At 48.1% G+C, this 24,811-nt stretch overlaps 1 protein-coding gene across 1 annotated transcript; it reads right to left on the minus strand.

Moving 5' to 3' along the window:
* Window positions 1–722: 722 nt before the first annotated feature.
* On the minus strand, window positions 723–23,482 carry OTULINL (OTU deubiquitinase with linear linkage specificity like). Its single transcript, XM_080933528.1, has 8 exons — window positions 23,370–23,482; window positions 8,197–8,356; window positions 8,084–8,115; window positions 7,891–7,982; window positions 6,178–6,327; window positions 3,788–3,916; window positions 2,314–2,583; window positions 723–1,339 (listed from the first exon to the last, which is right to left on the minus strand). Exons 1-8 carry the CDS (start codon window positions 23,422–23,424, stop codon window positions 1,166–1,168), a joined length of 1,062 nt encoding a protein of 353 aa, XP_080789654.1. The 5' UTR covers window positions 23,425–23,482; the 3' UTR covers window positions 723–1,165.
* Window positions 23,483–24,811: the final 1,329 nt, after the last annotated feature.

Here is a 24,811-nt window from a genome sequence, read left to right on the forward strand (position 1 = left end):
TCTGCTCTTTTCTAGCTCTCTGAGCCGCCAGCACCATTGGCTCTGCCTTTTCTTCACCTCCCAAAGCTCACAGCCTCCTCTAATGCAGGGACTCTTCCATTCCCTCTTCTGCCTTTATGGCTTTTCCATCACACCAGGGCCACCTGGAGACTACGTGGATGGACTTCCTGTTGTGCTGACCCCCAAGCATACAATCATTCCCTTGATAATTCATAGCCCTAATTCAGAATTGTAATAAACATCTGATATGCACGATATCTGGTATATCTATCTACCCACGGGAAGAGAACCACTGCTCCTGGAAAAACAGATCTGAATTTATGCCTGTTTGTTACATTTTGTTTGGGGGTGGGGGTGGGGAGTGAGACAAATTCTCTTTAACCAAAGTCTTCTGGGATTCTGGGATGATGACACAGACACATCTGTATCTAGAATTTTACTCAGCCAGTCACAAGATTCTATTCATTAAATGGATGTATAATTATAGATTAAATAAACCATAGCTTAATACTTTTATGACAGCTCAAAAATTATACAGTTGCCCAAATCCATACAATGTATCCTCTTTTATTTAAATATATTGATTTAAGCTGGCCAGATTCAAGAATACCAAAAAAGGCAGAGATACAAAGAAACTGTACAATGTTACAAACCAGAGGTTGGTGGTGGTATATGTGCATATATGAATACATACATTTGTGTGCATATATAAACACATGTACATAAACACACACAGTATTTTTAACATTAGTCAGGTTGTTCTGGGGAATTAGTAAACAACAAAGCCTCCGAGGAGGGTGACGCTTGTAAAAGTTGGCTCTGTTTATTTATGAATGTTCCAACTCCACAGAGAGATTCTTACCGAAGAACATGAAGATCAGAGATTTTAAAAACCCCTGCTGCTCAGGTTAGCTGTTTCCCTATGTCTTAAAGACCCAGCCCAGCAGATGGACGAAGCCAAGCCGCCAAGCCAGCCCAGCAGATTCCTCATGGACGAAGCCAAGCCGCCAAGCCATGGATGTGAGCTGCTTCAGAGAACACCGCTCCAACAGCAGGACCACCGCCCTGCTCCCCACCTGGTGTTTCTAGGTCGAGGAACTCTCTGGCTGAAGCACTACTGTGGTTTTTCAGAAGCACTCTTCTTCGAGTGTGTCACTGAAAAGACTTAAAAGACGGGAATGTGGTACTGGTGGTCATTTTCGGTCAGCAGGGAGATCTCTGGCCACTCCCTGAGAGGCTCCTCGGGGTAGCAGACTGCAAAGTCTCTGGAGTTAAACTTGAACAGTCGGAACACTCTTATCTTTACTTGAAGAGAATACCCGAGTATAAACATGTCAATCTGGGGGAGAGACGAAAGCAACGTCACAGACATGTATTTATACGCTCCCACTGTCGCTTGCTGCAGTCTGTAAGATGACCCACCCTGTGACAGACTCACCCGGACAGCAAGTGAACATGACTTAGGGGCGAGTACCCACAGTGTGGAAGGAGGGTGGGGCCATGACTATGGAGAAGTCAGGAGAAAACTGTGCAGAAACAGAAAGAAATGCTCAAGCCAGGCGCAGTGGCTCACGGCTGCAATCTAAGCTGGGGCAGGAGGACCACCATGGGCTGGAGGCCAGTCTAGGCTACAGAGTGAGTTCTAGACCAGCCTGGGCTACAGAGCGAGACCTTATCTCAGAGGGGAGAAGAAAAGTACATGAGGGGAAAGACAAGGGGTGACAAGAAGACAGAAAAAGAGGAGAAAGGAAAAGAAAAGAAGAAAGAGAGGAGAGAGAAAAGAAGAAAGAAGAAAGGGGAAGGGGAAGAGAGGAAAGGGAAGGAGAGAGAGGAGGAGGGAGAGGAGGGGGGGAGAAGAGGGGAAGAGAGGAGAGGGGAAGGGAGAAGAGGGGAGGGGAGGAGAGGAGACGGGAGGGAACTAGGAGGGAGGAGGGAGTATCACTATTAAGAACTGCATTTCTTTCCAACTAATTTAATCTCTTAATAAAGATGTCATCTGATTTGCCACTTCTTTTGGACAGAAAACAGAAGTCGACAGAAGACTTGTGTCACTCCTCCTGCCTGATCTGGCTAGAGTGGCCTTTGTGGTCACAAGGATCTATGAAGCAATGCTCTCTGGTTCAAGGGTCCTTGGACTCAAAGGATGTAACATCCAAAAAGGAGGCTTGTTATTTTTTCCACACAGGCAGGGCCAGCAATTTTAGCTAGCTACCTCTGTACAGTTGCTTTTTATTGATGCTAAACATACAAGCTAAAGGCCATGGGTCCAAGTACTCCCGAGTCACCCTTGGATCACACAGCATGAGTACTTACCTTATCTAAACCACATGTGTCACCTATGGAGTTCAGGTGATTCATCATGAAGCTCAAAGGATCTGATGATGACTCCCGGGAAAACAGGAGTCTGAAAAGGCTGGGGACAGTCCTGTTGGTCTTCATTTGCTCGTACACTTCTGTGACCTGGTACAGCATGAGGAACTTCAAAGCTTCGTAGAGTTTACACTCCAGCATGGCGTCGGAGAAGAGGCTGTTACACATGCTTCCTCTCTTGTGGTAATCTCTCATCCCACTAAACTCGGTCCACTACAAACACAAGGAGAAGTGTGAACTGGGAAGTGTGAACTGGGAAGGGCACACAGCAGAGTATGAACCACTTGTAAAGAACTAACCAAATAAGCAGGTTTTACACAGTTACATTTTCATGCCAATGTTTTGGGACAATTCGGTTGTTTTTAGCCGTAAGTACACACTGCAGTGGGCTGCCTCCCCAGATTTGCATGTCAAACGTCTTAGTCCAGGGAGACAGCTTTAGGGATGAGTGGCTTCTTGGGTAGAGTCCTCTCGAGTGGGATTGGTGGGCCTATGAGAGGAATCCCAGCGGCTGCTGGTTCTCGTCCTGCTGCGTGATGTCAACACAAACAAAACCCAAAAGCTGTCCACCTGTCTATAAATTAGAAAGAGGGCCGTCATCAAATGTCCCTGCCTGCTGGACTCCCGGTCTCAGATTTCCAACCTTTACAGTTGCAAGAAATAATCATTGCTTGTTTACGTCATCCACATCTCCCAAGAGGAGCCTGAGCTACCAGCCTAATGTACAAATGCCTTACTTCTACATAAGAAATAAAATACAACCACTTTTCTCAAAACACACCACTACTGCACAAACTATCAAACATGTCAGCTCTCGAAAACTGCTTGGGGCCATCGGGTCGTCCAAAGGCTATGCCAGTGAAGAACCGTGAAGCGGTGTGACCGGCACTCTGCTGAGCACTTGTGTGGATTAACTCACATCCCCATGGTAACCATCCAGGGTATATAGTACTCACCACGATCACCAAGAGGAGAGTTATGGCCCAGAAAGGCATTTCCCCCAGATAATCCAGGCAGAAAGAGAGGAGCAAAGCATGCGTTCTATCACTCCAAATCTGACTATTATTAAAAGTCAGGCAGAGCCGTTAGTCTAATTAAACCTACGCCAGCCCCGCAGGCGCAGGGGGCGTTTCTTGCAGGAGGGCATCTCTGAGGTCCGGACATTGTACCATATTGGAAACGAAGTTCCCTCACGTGTCAGGTTTCCAACATGGCCACTGAAGCTTCTACCCTACAACTGGCAAAGCTCTCGCAGAGCTAGCACACTGACTCTAGTTTGCTACTTTGGGGTAGAGGGAAAGAACAGGCTGACACCAGCAGGGGGCGCTCTGCACTCAGCTTCATTTCCCTAGCGCAGGATATGCCCCACGTTAAGGGGAACCAGCTTTTTAGAGAAGGATGCTTCTGTCCCACTCACCTGCAGTTTCAGTAACTCCACACACTTGCGTAACTTTCCAAACACATTGGAGCCTGTGTACTTCTCAGGCCCGAAACTGTACTGCTGGATCCAGTTGCAGCCTTGAGAAAAGAGTAGCTTTTCAGGAAGCTTGAAAAGGAAGTAGATGCCGACAACGGTTAGTGTCTCAGCGCCTTAGCACGCACGATTTGGAATGCCACGGCACGCGGTCTTATCTGCAGTGCAAGCCTCGGAGAGACAACAGTGCCAGTTAAGTAAAAAGCACGCGGCCATCTTTGCTTAAGATTTGTGGATTTAGGGATTTTTTTCTTTAAAGATTATATTCTAGATACAGATCTAAACCTAGGATTATGTCCAAAGAAGCAATCTTTTTGTACAAAACGTTGTATGCCCTTGACATATTGCTTTAGACGGAGCCTAACTAAATGGTGCCACAAAAACAGGGCACACCAAGCAGCCTCATGCAGTGGCGACCTTGCCTTCCAGACCTGGCTGTCCCTCACAAGCCGAGAAAGCTCTTAGCCAGCACTTCCTACGCCTTTATCCTTAGCTTCATTTCCACTGTAAACAAACAACCACACCACTCATTCCACAGAGCTCCAGATTAAATTCTGGAAGGTGTGAAGGTTAGACGTTGGTATCTACAGGAACCCAAAGTCTAGTCTCGTACCTTACTGTACAAACTCAGTGGCTGAACCCAGGTCTTCTGTAACATTCTTTCTTCTGGTTAACTAGAAGTAGGGTTAGCATACCACATAATATCTCACAAGTATCTGGTGCCAAACAGAATGACAGAGAACACGTTTAAGCAGAGGAAACCGAGGAGACAGGCTGTGAGGACCCATGTACGTATGCTTCCTAGCTATTGCTCTGCCGTCTTATACTGGGCATGCTGCTTCCAAACACGTAACTGGGGCTAGAAAGCTGTCCCCAAGGCTAAGGGCACATGCTGCTGTCCCAGAAGACCGAGGCTCAGTTCCTAGGGCCCACACAGTGGCTCACAACTGTCTGACTTCAGTTCCAGAGGACCCATTGCTCTTTTCTTGCCTCTTCGAGCACTCCACGCTCGTGGTGCATGGACGCCCATGCCGGCCAACCACCTCATACATCAGATAAATAAGGAGACACGCTGCTGCAAATGATTAAGAAAGTGATTTAAAAAAAAAAAAAAAAAAGAACCATAGACGAGGAGAAAAGATCTGCAGGTCACATATCCAGTGAAGCGCTCCTATTTCAGACCTACACAGGATTTTCAGAACAGTCATTGTTAAACAGTCCAACAAAGATGCTCGAAAGACTTAAACAGGTAATTCTCCAAGATGATGGTATCGGTGGCAAATAGGCACATGAAAGATGCTCAACGTGTATTTATTAAAAGCAAGTGGGGGCAGGCGAGATGGCTCGGTGAGTCGGGTGATTGCTGTGCAAACCTGATGGCCCAAGTTCAATCCCTGGAACCCACATAAAGGCTGAATGAAAGAATCAGCTCCGGAGCTTTCACGTGTACTGTGGTGTGTGCCCATCCCCCAACCCGCGCAAATACAGAATAAGAAACAAAATATATCTATTAGAATGGCTAAGACCAAACAAGCCCAGCAATTCTAACTGCTGGTGACCATGTGGGGCCGCTATAACCCTTACACTATACTGGTGGAGGGGCAAAGAGACCAAGCAGGTTTGGAGATCGATGTGGCAGTTTCTCCAAGTTAAGCCCATACCTCCCACACCACCAGGACTCTTAACTCCTGGGTTAAGAAGAAACAGATAGCATAGCTATAAAGTCCTGCATAAGGCTATTCTTAACAGCCCCGCTCTGTTGTCAAGCACAGGGAGCAATCCAGATGCCCTTGAGCTGAGTCAACTGTGTTCTCTGTTCACATAAAGGACTATCATGTCCAAGCAAAGAGATGACTTCTAAACTCCTGCAGCAGCTAGGGGAAGTGAAAACACGCCCTGCTGCGGAAGGAAACCACGTTCATAGGAGGCTGAAGAGCCCATGGGCACAGAAACCGGATCAGGAACTGTGGGACCAGAGGTTCTTGGGAGGCCTGATCCCAGAGGTACATGAGAGAAACTTTGACGTGCTGATTGTATGTTCTCTGCATCTGTTAATATTAATCAACATTTATGTTATAGTAAAATGGTTCATGTTGTCCAGCCACCTTCCTTATGAAGGACTGACACGTCTCGAGGAAATCCGAGAACCATTAAAAATGAACAAAACTGGGAATGCCAGCATGCCGAGATGGCCCATCTGAACAGCGATGGGGGAGAGGAGGTTAGCTAAATGACCTCTCAACGTTCCTCAACATGGGAACCCTCTGAGCACTAAACCACCCAGACAGGACAAGGAACCCCGCTACAACTGTGTTCCCAGTGGGGAGTTGTACCTTAACGATGTCTTTTTCCTTCATCCATGATGGGAAAGAGAGGCCTTGGCTGAAGATCTGGAACAACACAGACCTGAGAGCCTCGTAATTATCTCTCTTCACTGGTCGAACACATTTAATATGGTGCCTCCAGAACAGTTCCTCATAAGCCTGTCAGTCAGAAGGATGCTTTGCGTGAACTCAACTGCGTCACATGCTAGGGACAGGGGACTCAGTGAGGTTCCCGTGAGCACACTGGGAAAATGTATCTCCAGTGGGCTGTGGTTCCCAAACACATAAGTGGAGCACTGGAATCACTGTATGCAAATTTGTTTTTGTGTTTTAAAAATGTTTTCAAGATTTGTTTTTAAATGTTGTGTGCTGTATGTGCTGGTGTGTGTGTAGGAGGGAGGTTTTCACATGCACGTAGGTGCCCACAGAGGCTTGGAAATGGTGTTGGATGCCCTGGTGTTGAACTTACATGTAGTTAGTTGTAAGACTCTTACTGAAATCCAGGTCCTATGCAGGGATTTCACATACTCTATACTGTTTAGCCAGGTCTCCAGACCCTTATTTCATTTTAAGTTTTATTACTATCTTCATCATCATCATCATCACCATCAGCACTATTGTGTTTGAGCGTGTGTTTGTGTGTGTGTGTTTGTGTGGTGTATGTGCAGGTCACACAAGCCATCATCACATATATGGAAGTCAGAGGATCATTCTCTTGGACTTGGGTGATTAGGCTGGTACAGCGTGTGATTTACTTCCTCTGGGCCACTCTAATAGCCCTGTGCATGCGATTCTGCGGTGACTCTGCTGTGGAGGGAGTCAGCCTCCTGACTCATCCTGGAAGACCAGGACAGGTTATTGATGATGAATACAAGTTAAGCACAGCAAAAATTCGAATCCCTTTCAGACCACACCAGAGAGTACTTTGGACTCCCCCCTCCTTTTGTCCTGAGACAGGAGTGGGCAGCACTGTTCAGGATATTTCCCAACATTGGTTCAATGGAACATTCTAAAACCCCCCAAATATTTACGCCAGGCATCTGTCTGATCCCTCTAGTGAAGGCTCTCTATAGCACGCTCTGAATTTAACAAGCCAGAGAGCTGAACACCGTGCGGTACTCATGTTATCTCAAGTTATAGGCCCGACTGACTTCTATCTCCAGCAGAACCAAGTCCAGGTTGAGGTCTGGCCTAGAGTGCTTACCTCTCAGCTTGATTCAACATCCTGAGTCACCTGGGAAGGGAGACCTCACTTGAGGGACTGACCACATTAGACTGTCTTGTGGCATTGTCTGCGAGATGGTATTTATGAAGGATTGATATGGAAGGGCCAAGCCCACTGTGGGTGGCTCCGTCCCTATGCAGGTAAGCTTGGGCCATATACTAAGGGCAAAGCCAGTAAGTAGTGTTCGTCCTTAGTTTCTGCTCCAGACCCTGCTCTGACTTCCCTCCGTGACAGGCTGTGACCTAGAAGTATAAGCCGATTTAACCCTCTCCTCCCTAGAGGTGTCTTTGGTCTGACTGTTTTATCACAACAACAGAAAAGCAAGCTAGATCAAGCCCCAACACCAGCATTCAACAGTTACTCGGCTTCTGGTTTAGCTGCAACTTGAACTCACACCCGGTTTGGTGTAGGTTGACCTTTGGGTTTGAAAAAGCAGAAGTGAATGTAGCCCGATTCTGACCGGCCCCGTCTGCCTTCCTTAACGTACGCACGCATACCTTCCTCATCAGCCTGGCACGCGGGGTCTCTCCCTTCCACTCTCTTGCACAATAGCTGAGTAAATCTACTTCTGCCTCCACGCTGAGGTTTCCTGGGTAAAATAAAATAAAAGGCAGTTCGTCTTCCTGCCCCCCCCCCCCTTTGGACCCTTCTCTGCCCTTGACAGCAAGAAAGCTTGCACTAAGTATTTACTTTTGAACTTCCTCTGCAGGTAGCCAATCCACCTGAAAGACAAAGGAAACAATTAGATAAAACTCTCTGTGTGGCAAGGGTGACTTGGAAAAGGAAGATGAAAGGTGACCCACCATCTCAGCTGATGCCCGAAATAGAAATACAGGCTTCCGAAGTAGCCGAGGGCAGCCGACAGAAGAGAAAGCGCAGCCATCGCCGAGGGCCTTGCTACCCTCCAGGCAGCACTAATGACCTGGCTCGGAACTAGTATCCAAGAGTGAACCTGGTCACTTCCTATAAAACAAACAGACATGCAGAACATCATTACACATCTGTCGGCCTTAAGAGACGTAGGTCGCATCGGATACTTTTGCTCCAAAGGGACTACTGTGGATTTATACACACTTTTGTGTACGCATGTATGTGCATGTTTGTATGTTCACAGATGCACATTTATATGGGATGCAAAGCTGTGTGTGTGTGTGTGTGTGTGTGTGTGTGTGTGTGTGTGTAACTCAGAGGACAGTCAGTAGCACCATTCCTCAGGTAGTAGAGATGTGGTCTCTAACTGATCTTTTTTTTTTTTTTTTAAAGATTTACTTATTTATTATATATTAGTACACTGTGGCTGTTTTCAGACACACCAGAAGAGGGCATCAGATCCCATTATAGATGGTTGTGAGCCACCATGTGGTTGCTGGGATTTGAACTCAGGACCTCTGGAAGAACAGTCGGTGCTCTTAACCACTGAGCCATCTCTCTAGCCCTCTAACTGATCTTAAACTTGTTTAGTAAGCTAGACTGACCGGCAACAAGTCCTAGAAATCCACTTGCCCTGCTTAACGCAGTGATTACAAGCACACCATCACACCCATGCTGAGGAGGCAAGCACTAACCACTGGGATATCCCACCCACCGGGCCTACATGTATACGTTTTTAACCTATTCAAACACTAAATCCAAAATTAAAGAGTCGTATCATTTCTGCCACATGCATCGTTCTCTACAATGTTCATGATTTATAATGTACATCAGAAATACGGGCTTCGGAATCCTGGATTCACATCCCGTTTCCAGGACAGAACTTGTGAGAATGCCGGCTGATTACCCTGACCTGAGTTTTCTTGATCATGAACTGAAGGGGACCCAGCAGGGAAGGGGCGAGCGCGGGGTTTGGAGCGTCAGCGTCAGCGCGGTGCTGGCACGAGCTCGTTTCTTGGGTCTCTGCTAGGTGGGCTCTGGTGACCCTTGGCCCTTCGAAACATGATAGGTCGAAGCATCGCTTGCGTCACAGGCGAGGAAGGAAGTCAATCAGAGAAGCGTGGGTACCACTTCCCACACCTGCTGCTTCCGACGTCCAGCGTGATGCCTTGGTCCAACCTGACAAAAACCTAAGGGGCGGGGGATCCAAGGGTGCGTTTGTGGCATTCTGCCACATAGAAGATCCCCGGTTACAGCCTGCCTGAGCACGTCACATGCCGAAGCACAAATGAGGAAGAGGACTTCTGAACGGTGGCCAAACCTCCTGGGGTTTGTTTTGAAATAATTCCTTCCACAGCAGATCACTGAGTAAAATTCCAGTGACCAACTGAAGTAATAAAACTGTCGTCGGTACAGAACCTATGATTTCAGCATGTTTGGTCCTGTGTATTAATATTCCCAATAAAGTAAAAATATCAACAAATAAGGGGAAAATGCCGCTAGCAAATTTTAAGATATAGTTCCAGTAACTTCAAAGAACATTTAAAAAATGCTTATCAATCTAGAGCAGTCATTTGGCTGCTTAAATCGTTATACGATTTCCCAGAAGTTTGGCAAAACTGCTTGTTTAAGAACAGAGCCGGGGCTGGAGACATGGATGGTGGCTCAGTGGTTACATACGCACTGCTCTTCCAGAGGACTCTGGTTCCGAGCACCCCCAAAAGTCTAGTTCCAGGGGATCCGACATTCTCTTCTGGTCTCTACTGAAATATGTGTGTACAAGACACACTCAGAAATACACAGAAATTAAAAAATTAAACAAAAGGGAAGGAGAGACGGCTTGGTAGTTAAGAACCCTTGCCTCAGAATTCACAACCACCTGAACTTCAGCTCTAAAGAATCCAGTACCTTCTCTGGCCTCCACAGATACTTGTACACACACGGTATTTCTCACACACACACACACACACACACACACACCCCTAAATAAAAACAATAGAAATAAATCTTAACAAGTTAAAAATTCTAAAAATGTTATTTTAAAAGAAAACCATCTGTGTTTATTATCTGTAATTTTAGAATTTTGCTAATTTAGATGTTTTTCTCAACTGATAATTTTGACACAAACATTTTTTGTAACTTCTTAAAACCAGAGTAGGATTCTCTATGAACACATAACTTTTATGACAGCCATAAAGATTTTTTTTTTTAGAAAAATGGAGCATTTCCTGTGATTTGTATGTGCATACAGACTGACTCTTTCTCCCTCCCCCAAACTAGGGTTGAAACCAGTGAATGTCTGAGCATTCTTCCTAGCTTTGCTGGAACTTTTGGCAACAAATGCCCAGTTCTTCAGCAGAGCTGGTCCTGTGTGCCTCCTGAACATCTGGATGGGCTAGCATTCAGCGTTCATTCCCAACATCCCCTCAGGAGTCCTGGCAACTTGTCTTTAAGGATAATTCTTAAAAAAAGAGGAAATGCCGCATCCAAGAATTTACACACTGTTCTGACAGGTGCTGACTTCCAAAACAGGTCAGCAAGCACCCCTCGAGCTGTTCCGGGAGGTCTCCATGCTGGGGTGATGGCTGGCTTCAGGGTGGTATTTCTGAACTAATCCGGAGACTGAGCTTCGTGGGTTCGCACAGGCCAGTCACGAGTCTGTAGCGATGGCTTTTTTTTTTTTTTTACAGTATCTGATGTAAGTAACCAGCTGCCGCTCCTGTGTTTGGGTCGGGGACCAACAGAAAGCCACTGCAGTGGGGACCAGATAAAGATCTCGCAATTGGAGAGATGGCTCAGTGGGTGAGCACAATGGTGGTACAAACATGGAAATCTGAGTTCAAATTCCCAGAACCCGTGTAAAAGCCAGGCATGGTCATAGGTGCCTGAAACCCCAGCACTGGCAGAGCCAGGCAGATGCCAGCAGCTGACTCCCTAACCAGCCTACCCCAAAGAGTGAGCTTTGGAAAACAAAGGAACGATCAACAAAGGTAGACATCTGACATCCTGTTTTGACCTATACATGTGTGTGCAAAAGCTTGCACACACAAACACACACACTTGCACACGTGTACACACATGCACACACATACTACTTTTTCTAGTTTTAGGTCCAATAAATAGGTTAGACTCAAAAAAAAAAAAAAAAAGGCAAACCAAAAAAACACCACAAGACACTGAAAACGAGTCTGAGGATTGTTTCAATGACCAGCTACTTAGTGAAATATCTTTACTCCAAGCACAGCTGAAAGAGGGGGACATTTTGGACAAACGAAGTTTTCAGAGCCGCTGGGCAGTGGAGATACATGCTTTTAATCCCGGTAGTGAGGAGGCAGAGGCAGGTGGATTTCTGAGTTCAAGGCCAGCCTGGTCTATAGATCAAGTTCTAGAACAGGCTCTAGAACAGGAAGGGCTACTCAGAGAAACCCTGTCTTAACACCCCCCTCAAAAAACAACTCTAAGAAAACCAACGAAAAACAAATCAAACAACAACAAGGTAAATGATGATGTTGTTGTTCTTTCAAAGGGCCTCCCTTCCCATCAAAGACAATTCTGCAATCACCAATTTCTATTCCTTGCCCCAGAAAGGGGTCCTGCCGGGTCCTGAGTGGGACTCAGGAAAGCAGAGAAAGGGAGAAATGAGTCTCCCTCCACAGAAGCAATCTCCCCACATACTGAAAGAAGAAAGGGAGGGTAGGTAGGTCAAGCTCTGCAGAGACAGCTCTGGAAGCTTGGGAAGTAAGAGGAGGCTGAAAAGAAACAGGGAACCAGGAATTAGAGATCTGATCCTCTTTCATGTCTGTCACGGCACAAAAGAGGTAAAATTCCTTCTAATACATGTGTCTGAACTCTCAGGCTGCACCTCGAAGTTTCTTTTCTTTTTTAATATGTAACTATGTCTCAGGAATCCCCAACCACCAGGATTAAAGTGTACCCCAAACAATCCCACGAAACAGGCATTACACTCCTCGAGTAATTACAGCAGATGTGGTATCTGACCTACAGCCCAATCTGTGGTCACATGACAATCAAGGCCACTGGCTGGAATTACATGAAAGCGCTGAGTTTGGACAGGTTTTGTGTGTGTGTGTGTGTGTGTGTGTGGTGTGTGTGTGTATGGAGGGGGAGGGTTTGTATGTGTGTGTGTGTCTTAAGATTCTTAGTTTTTTTTTTTTTCCCCAGTCTCTACAACATATCAAAGCTGAATTCAGACATTCAAACAGGAAACCCAAAAGGGGGCAGAAAACACTGTATCCTGAAAGCAAAACTAAAAGCCACTGACAGGCCAGAATCGAAGTGGAGCCGCAGATGCAGCCCAGCGGCCTGAGGCAGCTGGTAACCTGCCCACCATGGTCTCCCACGGGAGTTCATCAGTGACCCTGGCTCACCGCTGGACTTCCAGAGCCGTTCTAAAACATTCTCTGCTTCCACAACCACGTGACTACCACAGTCCTCAGTTTCAACTACTTCCTCTCCCGGGGTGTTTTCCAGTGCTAGGGACTCACACATATGTCTTCAGCCCTCTCCCGATCTCACCGAACTTTTTAACCGGCAAGTATCAATACATGGTTCACCCTCACTACACACCAATGCCTCGTAGACATTCTGCCCCATGACCTCCTGTGCAGCTGTGTCACATCCAGGGCTATGAACCAGGAAGAAGACATACAACCTGAGCCAGAGGGATAGAGCAGGCCATCTAAGTTTAATGCTTGATGCAGCAGAAGAAGCGCTGGAACAGATCAGGGTAAAAAGTCTTCCTGTTAAAACAGTGCAGGGTGTTGTAACACTCCACTTAAGTCCAGAAGCAGTGCTCTCAACAGGGTTGTGTTGTGGTTGCGAGAAAGAGGTCTTAGTTACCCATTGACCGGATAAGGGCGCTACTTTGTATCGCAGGTGTTAATTCTGCTCAATTAAGAACAGCCAGCCCTTCCCCCTAGAGAAGCAATAAAGCCAACAGCAGCCGGGCCATTTCATTATCTCCTAGGAAGAGAACCACTAAGTGGAAGGTTTTTATCTCCAAAGTCACGAGCAGGAAAACATGAGACCTACTCGAGCTGGTACACAGTCTCTTCAGATGCAGCAACTCTCTCCCCAGACTCCGTGGAACTCAAAGTATCCAGAATACACCTGGGGACTGACTGCTTCCTGCCTGGGACAGGGCGGATGGGGTATGTGCCTTAGGAAGAACACCCTACGTCAGAAATGTCTCGTTTTACCTGGTGAATCCTAAGAGCAGCCTGTCATCTTAAAGATAAGCTTAATGTTCTAACTGTGGAACACAAGCTGTGGGTATAGACAGGCTGGCTTCAAAGTGCAAGCAGTCGCTGCTTTTCTTGAAACTGGAGGAGTCCAGGACCTCTTTATCCAGCCAAGCAGCATGATCTGGGAGAGACAACTGATTATATATAGAATGGGGATGGGGGGCGGGGCGTCACACAGCCTAGATGGCCCTTAGCCAGCCTGTGGATCACAACCTCTTTAAGAGTCAAACGAAGCTTTAATAAGGGTCCCATATCCAACATTCTGCTCATCTTACTTACATGACCAGTCATAACAACAGCAAAACTACAGTTACGAGGTAACAACAAAAATAAGTTTATGGTTGGGGGAGGGGTCACCACAACACGAGGAACTGTATTAAAGGGTGGGTCGCAGCGTTACGAAGTTTCAGAACCACTGCCCTAAGCCATGATCTAATGGTGAACACAGGGAGATGAGGCAAAAGTGTATTAAAAGTAAGTTGTGCAACAGCACCCCACCATGAACCTCTCCGCAAAGTCTCTGCTACAATCTCCCCAGCACTTCATGTAGCCAGGGCTAGGCTACCTGTCAGCTGGGAACACGCTCCCCTTTGTAAGCATCTCCTTCCCCTTTCTGTTCATTTCCCTACTGATAAGTTTGCCTTCCTTCTATCATCACAGGTCAGGCTGCTCCTGTAGATAAGCCACCGTCCCGGCAGCTACGCCGCATGGGCAGAGGCTTGCAGGCGGACCTCAGACAGATGGAGCCCACTGAAGCCCAGGGGGCAGGAACAGGGCTGAAAAGCAGCAAAGCATAGGACAGCAGCCAGGCTGGAGAAGGCTTCCCTGGGCTGTGAGTGTGACCTGCGGTCACCGGATGGAGGAGCTAAGCAAGGCAGGGAGACCACACCCCAGTGAGGCCATGTCTCTGGTTCCCACCACCTTCTCTCCGGCCTCACTCCTTCCTGATGGTGAGGAATCTAGAGGAGTCCTCTGAGTTGCTCAGCTTTGGCCCTCTCCTCTCTGAACAACCTGGAGAAAGGGAGTCTAGGCCCACTCTCTAAGAAGAATGCCTGGCACTGAGGAGCTGACTTCAGCTAAGGAACAGTGAGAAAGTCCATCCAGCCACACAACCTAGGCACCTGGATTTCAGCTGCCTCCGAGCTCAGTTAACTTTCCTCAACTCTCCAACACTGGCGCCTAACTTTGCAGTCGGTACATGGGATGGGCTGTCTGCAACGTGTGTGCAAGTTCTGAGCCTTCGGAGCCAAGCAGGTCCCACTGTTTGTCAGCGTTAGGGCCCACGTGACTTACTTGCCTGTGTAGGTCCATTTTTTTTTTTTTTTTTTTTTTTTTGATAGATGTACTATCTATTTTGAAACTACTTCCATGGCTTGTCTTATTGGTAGGAAATATCTGTGTCCCGACAGTCACTGAGCGAGAAGCTCGGGCCCATAGATGGGGAGTGGAACAGGAAAAGAAGGGTGTGTCCTTTATGGAACATTCCAAAGCAAAGGCCCCAGGAACAGGTTCAGTAACCAAGAATACATGTGCCAGTCAGTGTGACAGCTAAGCATCTCCCTGGAATACCCAACCACACCCTAAGACTTGACTGAGAAGTCAAGACCTGTTCCAAGTGGGGCTCGTTGTGATCCTATAAGCAGAAGACCCACAGGCAGACACCTTGCTGGTCATCTCTTCCCTTCACCGTGAACTACTCCACTGACACACACCCATGGTCCTGCTCTCCAGAAAGAAGCTTAAGGCTCCACAGGCTATTCTGCCTACAAGGCAGCAGGGCCCTATAGTAGTACCAACACATGGCTTCTTAAAGACAGACTCATGGGTCCCTCTGACATCACATCTGTGCCCCGTCAGGATGACTGGGAACTTGTATGCACACTGATGTCTCAGACCACTGTTAGGGGACAGCGTCAGGTCAGCTTCCCCTGGGGCTGATCAACTGGGCTCTGCCCATCCTTCATTTGACATCCCTTTGTAATTTGAACATACTGGCAGTCTGGCAGTGTTGGGAAACAGGGCACAAGGGCTTCCTCCATCCCTGGCCACTTCGGTCCCCTGGAAAATACCAGACACCGGTTAAATGCCAGTTACTATGAAGAGAAATGAACCCAGACAATGAGAAATGCCACTGCCCAAGAGAATCAATGACAGCTGAGCCTTCTGTCCGGTGCTCCTTCCCTTTGGCCAAAGTGAGGGGCTGGCTCAGCTCACAAGAGATTGTTCTTTATCGCAGGAGCTATTCCTAACTGAAAAGAACGTTTCCGAAATAGTTCGGAGGGACGCCGCACCACTGCTTGTGAGGCCTACTGACAAGGGACAACTCACCCCGATATTCTTGGAACTCCCCCCACTCCAGAATTAGTCGTTAAAGGATCATATCTGGGACATACCAAGTTCCAAGCATGTCTGGATGGCTGGTCCCCAAGGACCTCTTCAGCCCACCCTGGCTCCCTCTCTCCTGCACAACCCCCACGCCCACCACATCCCTACTCCTACTGTGCTCATGTTCTTCCCTCAGTCTGGAACATTCTTCCATGGCCGAGGTCACACTTTCTTCCAGCTCCCAACTCAAATGTCATTTGTCTGGCCCATTCCCAATCCCAGGCTCAGTAAGCCCACTCTCTTCTGCAGACACATGATGTCCTTTCCCGGCTCGTGTCAGTTTGTGTTTGTGTTTGATGGCCTCCCTCCCTCCACTGTGAGCATCTTAAGAACTAGGAGTGTGTCTGTGCTCCTCCTGGCACAGGCCCAGAAGAGATGGTTAATAAATGCTGGCTGAGAGAGTCCATGCATCTATCTGTCACCTCAGCATCCGATACAGACGGCCAGCTTGCTCTGAAGCTGTCCTCCCTCCCTTCAGAGACAGAACACCAACCATGGCTTCTCTTTCCAAGCAAAGTCTCATTTGTTTGTGCCCTCTCTGGATGCTGATGTAGCTGCACTCCGTGCACTCTGTGTGGGAGTGAATGTTCAACTCTCAAACAGAGTCATCCAGCCAAACATAGTGAAAAGCACTTGAGAAACAGGGACAGGAGGGTCAGGAGTTCAAGGTCATCCTCAGCCACATAAAGAGATTGACATTAGCCTGATTTAAACAAAGCCCCATCTCAAAACAAAGGGGTGGGGGAGAGATGGACAGATGGAGAGAGGGAGAGACAGAGAGACACCAGAAAGGGCTCTTCAACAGTGGCCGATTCCTTCTCACTTTTCTTCCTCTCTGGTAAGTGGAAAGGTGAGGACTGAGACTCCACAAAGTGACCGTGGACATGGAAGCCACGTTCAGTGTAGACACAGCAGTAGTAGACAGCAGAAAGAGCAGCGAAATGTAAGAAACAACGTGAAAGGAAAAGGCCCTGAAGTCCAGACACCATGGAACCCAGCCCAGCCCTGGGAGCTTCCTCTGAGCTCCATCCAACACAGAAAACAAACATACTCCATTTGATACCGTATCCATCACTCCAGTATAGCAGAACCTGCCCTGGTGGCCTTTCACACACATGTGAAAGGCGTGAGGCACCAGTATGTCTCCCTTCCCTTAATGAGATGCCCCACCTAAATCCAGGGCAGAAGTGAGAGTATGAAGTGGTCACCTGGCAGGAAGGTTTTAACACAGCGGGATGAAGAGGGAACTTGGAGTCTGGCCTGAGGGAGCCGAGTGCCCTGGACCTCAGCTTCCTTCCCATGAAGAGGTGTCCCCTCTCCAGAGGTCTCTTCTTTTCAGTAGGTTTACGTGTTGTGCAACGGGGGTGGGGTGGGGGGGGCAATCACACTGGCCCAGCAGGCTCAGGATTTTAAATAGTCATGAGCCAAACTGACCTTCAGCTAAGCTCAAAACATCACGAACACCTTGGGCACAGACACAAGACCCATCCAATCTGGGTGAATGTCGGCACAGCCTGGGTTCTACAGATCCGACTGACCATCCGTTGTCCCGGATGGTGCGTTAGTTCTGGGAAAGGGCCTCATGTGCATGGAGAGAAGAGAGAGGGAAAGAAGAACTAAACAAGGGGATCGGGTGGGGGCAGAGAAGAGGAACTGCCCTCAGTGAGGTTTGTCTGGGAGGAGACGCTGGGGTGTGTGAGACCACGGAGGGCAGGAGAAGGTAGGCAACCGTCTGCTATGGCAGACATCAGCCAAGTGCCTGCAAACAAATGTGGAAAGCACAAAGTGGATGGACGGACACGGATAAATGATGATGTGGACTCTTTCCGTTGAAGCCATGCTCCCTTCACACAGAGCGGAAGGGATTCCTGTGGCCGAGCCCCACACAGACTCAGGTCCAAGACACCACCGCGGGTGCTGTCTGCTCTTCACGCCCTTCATCTGGAGCTTGTGGCTGGCTGCAGTCAGCACTGGCTCCTCTCTTCCACTTCCTCCTTCCTCAAGGCACCCTGCTCACTGCGGAACGCAACCCATCCAAGTGGCGATTCAGGGGCACTGTTGTCCTGGAACCTTACATAGCCCGAAGGCAAGCTGAGGTCTTTCTGTCACAGATCACAAGATTTCAGTGGAGCAGGTACTGTCCTAAGATGGAGGAATGGGTTCTCTAAGCACCAAGCAGGAAGGGCCTTAACTTCTGTTAAACTTGGGAGACTAGGTTCTAGGAGAGACACCCAAGCACTGAGGTAGACAGCAAGCCTAGGGAACTTCCACCACCCTCAATGGCCTCCCGCAGCCCCAGGCCATTCAGAAACAGGCTTTGATACAAAAAGGTTGTCTTGCCTTCACAGAAGGCAGTGAGCTCATCTCTGCAGTGATGGGACAGGAGAGGTTAGTAACACCCTCTTTCCCCTTCCCTCTGTGTGTCTGTGTATGTATGTGTGTGTGTGTGTGTGTGTGTGAGAGAGAGAGAGAGAGAGAGAGAGAGAGAGAGAGAGTGAGAGAGAGAGAGAGCCTGTGTATGTGAGAAAAAGTATGTATGTAAGTGTGTGTGTGTGTGTGTGTGTGTGTGTGTGTGTGTGTGTGAGAGAGAGAGAGAGAGAGAGAGAGAGAGAGAGCCTGTGTATGTAAGAAAAAGTATGTGTGTATGTAATAGAGTGTGTGTGTGTGAGAGAGAGAGAGTGTTTGTGAAAGAGAGAGTGTGTGAGAAAGTGTGTGTGCGCACCTGTGAGAGAGAATATGTGTGAGAGAGTATGCATGTACATGTGTGTGTATGTATGTATAAGAGAGAGACTGTGTGTGAGAGAGAGACAGAAAGAGAAAGAGAGAGAGAGAGAGAGAGAGAGAGAGTTTGTGTGTGTGTGTGTTTGTGTGGGTAGGCCATAGGTTTGACACCAGGTGCCTTCCTTAATCAAGTTCAGGGACTCAGCTAGCCTGGTGCCCAGCAGGCTCCCGGGATCCTCCCACTTGTGCCTCCTCAGCACTGGGGGACACAGCACTGCTCCTGACTTTTGCAGGTGGCGGCTGAAGGTCCTCCTGCTTGCATGGCAGCCATCACCAACTGAGACTTCTTCCAGCTCCCTCAGCCCTTGACTTACTTATACACGACACCCCTATCTGTCCAAGTTTGGGGAGGGGTACCTTCCAGAGAAAATGCGGTGGTCGCATGGTTAAGGCAACAACAGCAGATCTAGTGTGAAATTCACAATTTAGAGATGTGAGCCATAATATTTTATGTCCTGCACTTCCTGGGATTTTTATTTCCCAGGAGTCCTGGAAACAGTAACGACAGATGGTGTTCCTCCATCTCTTAGGGGTGGACGTAAACTTTCCACCATCTTTTTCATTTAAACAAGATATCACCTGTCATTCCTCTGATTACACTGGAAAACTATTTGTTGGTTTGTTTTTGTTTTTCTTTTTTAATAGACTATATCTAGAACAAAGGGGTGCTAGAAAAACAAGAAATACATAAAAACTTTCCTGCTGATGTGTTTGAAAAACAAACAAACAAACATCATTCTGCCATGAAATCAACTACAATCAAATAAATGGACACAAGAACTCACTCTGTAGACCAGGCTGGCCTTGAACTCACAGAGAGCCACCTGCCTCTGACTCCAGATGCTGGGATTAAAGACATGTGCCACCATGCCAGGCATGACTTCAGTTTTTGAAAACAGATTATCTAAGTAAGTGTCCATTCATCAGATGGGTCCAAGGGCCAGAGGAGAAAGGAGAGCCTCTGGGTGAACACATTCATCTGATAACTCCTCAAAGTCGGTGCTTTCAGGAGCTACACAGAAAGGGCCGTGGGAGGCTTAGAAGGAGAGAAAAAAACGTTTATAGTCTCTCTTTTCTTGCACAGTCATCTCAGTTAACATAATGGTATAAAAATGATAGCCCAGGCTTTTCCAGAGAGCTGAAGAAGCCCTTGCGAGGAACTGCAGGGCCTGCTTAGGTAGATGCCAGAACTCCTTCAGAAGATGACCGGGCAAATGGATGATTAAGAATCTGCCATGAGTAAAGACCTGGGCCAATGTCTGCCTCCTGGAGCGACTTGGAACTGGAAGCCCTCTACACATCTGCAAAGGCAACTGGAAGCCCTCTACACATCTGCAAAGGCAACTGGAAGTCCTCTACACATCTGCAAAGGCAACTGGAAGTCCTCTACACATCTGCAAAGGCAACTGGAAGCCCTCTACACATCTGCAAAGGCAACTGGACGCCCTCTACACATCTGCAAAGGCAACTGGATGCCCTCTACACATCTGCAAGGCCACAGAATCAGAGAGCTGGGAGAATCACACAGAACCCTTTTGCCTCTGCTGCCAGCGTCATCCTACACAGCGCCTAGAGAACACAAGGAAGTCCCATCACCACGGGGAGGACACCAGCACTATTCTGCGAACACCAGTTAGGATGCCCAACCCACCTGAGAGCCAGAGAAGTTCTCCCTGGTGAACCAAAGTCTATCAGGTAACCCAAAAAAAAAAAACCATTATTCTATTAATAACTATACCGGTAAAGAATCTCCACCTAGAAAAACAGAAGCCATTGGCTAATCATCCCATAGAGAAGTCTAAAAGCAAACAAAGAGCAAAAACATATCAACTATAGATCCTTTGTTTAAAAACGTCCCCGTGTGTGTGTGTGTGTGTGTGTATGTGTGTGTATATATGTGTGTGTGTTGTGTGTAATGCAGTCATGTTCCCCCCTAAGTCCTTAAACCATCTCTTTTCAAGGAAGGAAAATATTTCCCTCTCCATTAGAAGTAGGACTTGGAACACCCCCAGTTACCAACTGCCTGAGCACCCTGCTAACCAAGCAGCTCCCGGAGGCCAGAGACTTTGCAGGCTCTAGTTCCAGCAAAAACACCCATCCCCCCGTCCCCCTCCCCCGTGAAAGTAAAGGACGGGAACAGCATAGGCATCACTCCTTTCTTGGTCGATAACTGTTCAGTTTGCCTCTCTCCATGAACACAGACACACTCACCTTCTGAACTCGCCTACTTGCCTACAGACTACTGTGCCCACCCACGGAAACAGGGTGCCCCGAGTGGGTGTGACACACCTGCTCCACACACAAGGTCAGCGACTGGGTGAAGGGTGTGGGCATAAGGGAACCCAGGATATTTGGACTGCAGCTTTGAATTGGAAGGAATGGTCTAGGTATGAGGATGGGATCTTGACTGGACGAGTTCACATTTAAAGCCATCTTGTATCCTGGGGAGAAACAAGAACCGACTTCGTAACAGAAGGCAAGGATGATAGAAAGAAGCGCGCAGTGAGCATTATAGTTTACCATGGGCGGTGAACAACCAGAACAACGTTATATATAATAAGTGCTCTGAGCCACAAGGAGACTGAAAAAATACAGTCATTATTTTCTAAATCTTGGTGTGGCTTTAGAATATAATTCCCTAGACAAAAACCTTATCCACTACAGCACCATAAGATAGATAGTAGAAATCAAAGCTGCCTTGGAGGTGGTTGCAAAAGCCGAGCTGGTTCATGGTATTCCCCCATTACACACTGGGCACTCTCTCAATCCCAACCCCTGGGGTCCATCAAGGAGCTGAGCAGCTCCTCAGAATATGGCTGAGGATGCCCATATTGTTATAAAACTTAGGGACAGTGGTGGCTAAGGGCATATCCATGCCTCAAGCCCTCAAACAGTTTAGGACCACGAAGCAAGACAGTCGGAGAGGGGATGTAGGGAAAACACGTGTCATCCTCAAACATAGATCTGCCAAAGACGCCAAAAGGCCAGCAGATTTTACAGCCCCATCATATCCCCCTATAGGTGATGGTCCCTTCTGAGGTTTAGAGCCCGTCAAGATGCCTCATCCCTGTCCAGTATTCTGACAGGGTCTTTCTAGTAATACTGTGCACAGAGGTGTGTCCTGTGATTTTCTTTTCAATACTGAAACATGTTTAACAATAGTTAAAAAGACTATCCCCAGCCTTTCTATCTCCACCCCCAAAAGTTCTGTGGGGGTTTCTTGTTTCTCTTTGGTTTCTGTCAAGGCTTACTTATCTTAAAAATGAATCTATGTCTCTCTCTCTCAGCAAGCAGTTAAGAGGTAGACCAAAAGGCTGTCTCTATTTCAGCTTGAGCAAGCGACTTTAAGACTACTGGGTCTGTTCTGTTGTTGTTGTTTTGCTGTTGGTTGTTTGTTTTGGCAAACAGAACCAGCAAAGACGATCTTCTATGCTAAGTCCTCAGCAGTTCTATCTGAAAGAGAAATGTTTTCCACAATCTGACCCTTGAATCCCACTTTGCCCCGCAAACTTGCAGCAGACCCCACAGACTGAAACAAACGAAAGGGCCCCCTCTCTCCCTGGGCTCAGAGCACTACACGACTTGGACTTCGTGGGGAGAAAGGCACCTTTCTTGGTGGTGATGTTAAAAGCCAGAGTAGGCATTCTGTAGTCACCCAAACCAGCTCTTTCCAGCTGTTTCCTTACCTCTGTTTCCAACTTTCTCTTCTCTGCCAAACTCAGGGAAGAAAGGAACAAAATAAAGATGTTCGACTGGATACACCCACAAGAAATATTTGACTAATTCTATAATAATCCGAGGTGCATAAAGGTTAAACAAATGAGCACATTCTCTAAACTTCTGAGAGCAGAGAAATTCAGTCACAGACTGCTAGGCTGGGAGAGGCCTTCGGTATTAACTTGTTCAGGACTCATTTCCCAAATGGCTGATGTCTTGAATAGTTGAAAACTCCTACTCAGACACTCTAGGGTTGACTGACTCCCAGAACAGGGTTGTTTCCACTACACTCTACACATTGCTGTGTCAGAAGCTCCTGACACGGAGAACAGCAATTACAACACGTTCCTGGTGTCCAACGACCCCATTTACACACCCAGATAGAGAACACACACTGCTCAGATTCACCACTAGGCTCACATTCCTTGTGTGGTAGATGGAGAAACACAGGATCCAGCGTGTGGCCCAACAAAACCTAGAGAAACTGAATCACGGACACAGCAGAAGGCCAGAAAAGAAAAACGCCTTTCATCTCTAAGGTCTTTGGAGATGGGACAAACCACTGCTACCCAGTGGCACAGGGGCTAGAAATGCAAGAGCAAGAGCGATCTACTGTCCCTTGGTGAGCTTTTTTTTAAAGTCAAGAGTGTTCTCTGCGGTTTACAACTCAGGTTGCTGAAAAGGTGTGGGCCACATCCTCTGCAAGGCGCGAACCACGGTAGCTTACTTTACAACCAAGTTGGTTCCCCCCCCCCCCGCCCGCTCCCCAGGACACGGGCCGGCAGGTCCACGCGCCCCGGTGCTCGGGGACAGACCCGCCTCTCTCCGGTTGTCGGAGGCTCAGATGCAACCCACGCTCAGCCACGAGTGAGATGTAGCCGTCCCCGCGCCACTAGCAGCCCTCACCCTCCAACGCCGCTGCGACACCCTCCGGAGACTGAGCCCATCCCGGCGCCCACCTGAGGTGGTCCGAGCGCGCTCCCGCTCCCGCGGCGCGCTCCTCGGCGCCTCCATGCGGGCTGCGCGCCTCCACCCGCGCGCACCCTCGGCTACAGCCCGGCGTCCGGCTCGCTTCCCGGCAGCCGCAGTCCGGAGCTCAGCTACGGTGACAGCCGGCCGTGCTCCCGCCCCGAGCGCAGACTGACGCGCGGCGCGGCCACTCAGAAGCTGGGGCGTGGTCTGGGGGCGGAGCCTCAGCGCGAGGTTGGAGTGGAGGGAGCCGGGCGCCGGGGCGTGGAGCTCGGAAACCCAGCCGACCGCTGTGGAGGCGGTGGCTTTGCCCAGGGGGCTGCTCCTTTGTGCTCACCCGGAGCGTTCTGTCGGTTCGAGTTCTCCGGAGCCAGCGGAGAACTTGGAGAAGAGGCTGATGGGCCGAGGGACCGATGCCCTTACCGGTCCGGGATAGCTTGTTGCCTCGATGCCCTGTTCACCAGGAGACAAACCCGCGCTGGAGAACTGGGACCCAGACGCAGCTGAGCCTGGGGCTTGTTCCACCGCGTGGGGCAGGGCTTTCTCATCTTTCTCCATGGGTCAGCACAACCGGCTAGTGCGTGCTTGGAACTGTTTAGGGATGGAACAAGAGCATTCTTGACCAAAAGTGGTTCCATAAAGTAATTTCTTAATTGTTAAAAAAAGAATTACAAACAGCTAACAGGAAAAGTAAATGATCCAACAAGAAAAAGATACAAGATTTTTTTTTTTGCTCCTGGTTTTCTAATTTGATGGACCCCTTCTCTCTTTTTTTTTTTCCAGGAAGAAGAGGAGGAGGGGGGGAGGAGGAAGAAGATTAAAATCTCGATGAGTACTTCCTTTTTCTCCAGGGTAGAGAGATTCCAGATACCAAAAAAAAAAAAAAAAAAAAAACCCTAGCATGTGGAACATCCTGGCAGCCTCCGGAAAAGTAAGCGCCATAACTGAAGAAAGCTGTGTAAATGGTTAGCCTGGAATTTCAAGTGAGTTCAATAGCCTTAGGGCAATGTCAACAAGTCACTGAAACATCGCAAGCCTTGCTGGACCGCAGAATGAAGGATCAAAGGATCGTAAATCTTTAGTCTTGCCTCTGAAATACCTGTGGAACCAAGAGCCTGAGACAGCACCCCACCTTACCAGGCTAACAGAGCTGGTACCAGACACGTGGACCGTATGTGCATTTTACCTGTTGGTGTATTTCACGAATACCTGCTTTTGCTCCTGAGATGGGTAGTGTAACCCCGGGTTCACTGGCGCCTATCTGGTGCTAGTGCCAAATTCAAACTAAGGTCTGACTTCAGTCACTCAAAACATCTTTCAGCATGAGACTCACAGAAGGCAATATAAATGTTTCTAGGCTTACTGTGTTTAAAAATCTCTTGTCCAACTCAGATATTTAACATCGGGAGGTGGTTTTCTACAGGCATAAACC

This window comes from Micromys minutus (genome assembly GCF_963924665.1).
Source record: "Micromys minutus genome assembly, chromosome: 20".
In the NCBI taxonomy this organism is placed as follows: Eukaryota; Metazoa; Chordata; class Mammalia; order Rodentia; family Muridae; genus Micromys; species Micromys minutus.

Coding starts and splice junctions, on each gene's coding strand:
- OTULINL (XM_080933528.1), bottom strand. CDS start 23,424: ATGGAGGCGCCGAGGAGCGCGCCGCGGGAGCGGGAGCGCGCTCGGACC. Junction 2,584..3,787: donor TGGAGTTACTGAAACTGCAG/GTGAGTGGGACA, acceptor TTGTGTTTGTAG/TGGACCGAGTTTAGTGGGAT. Junction 1,340..2,313: donor ACACATGTGGTTTAGATAAG/GTAAGTACTCAT, acceptor TCTCTCCCCCAG/ATTGACATGTTTATACTCGG.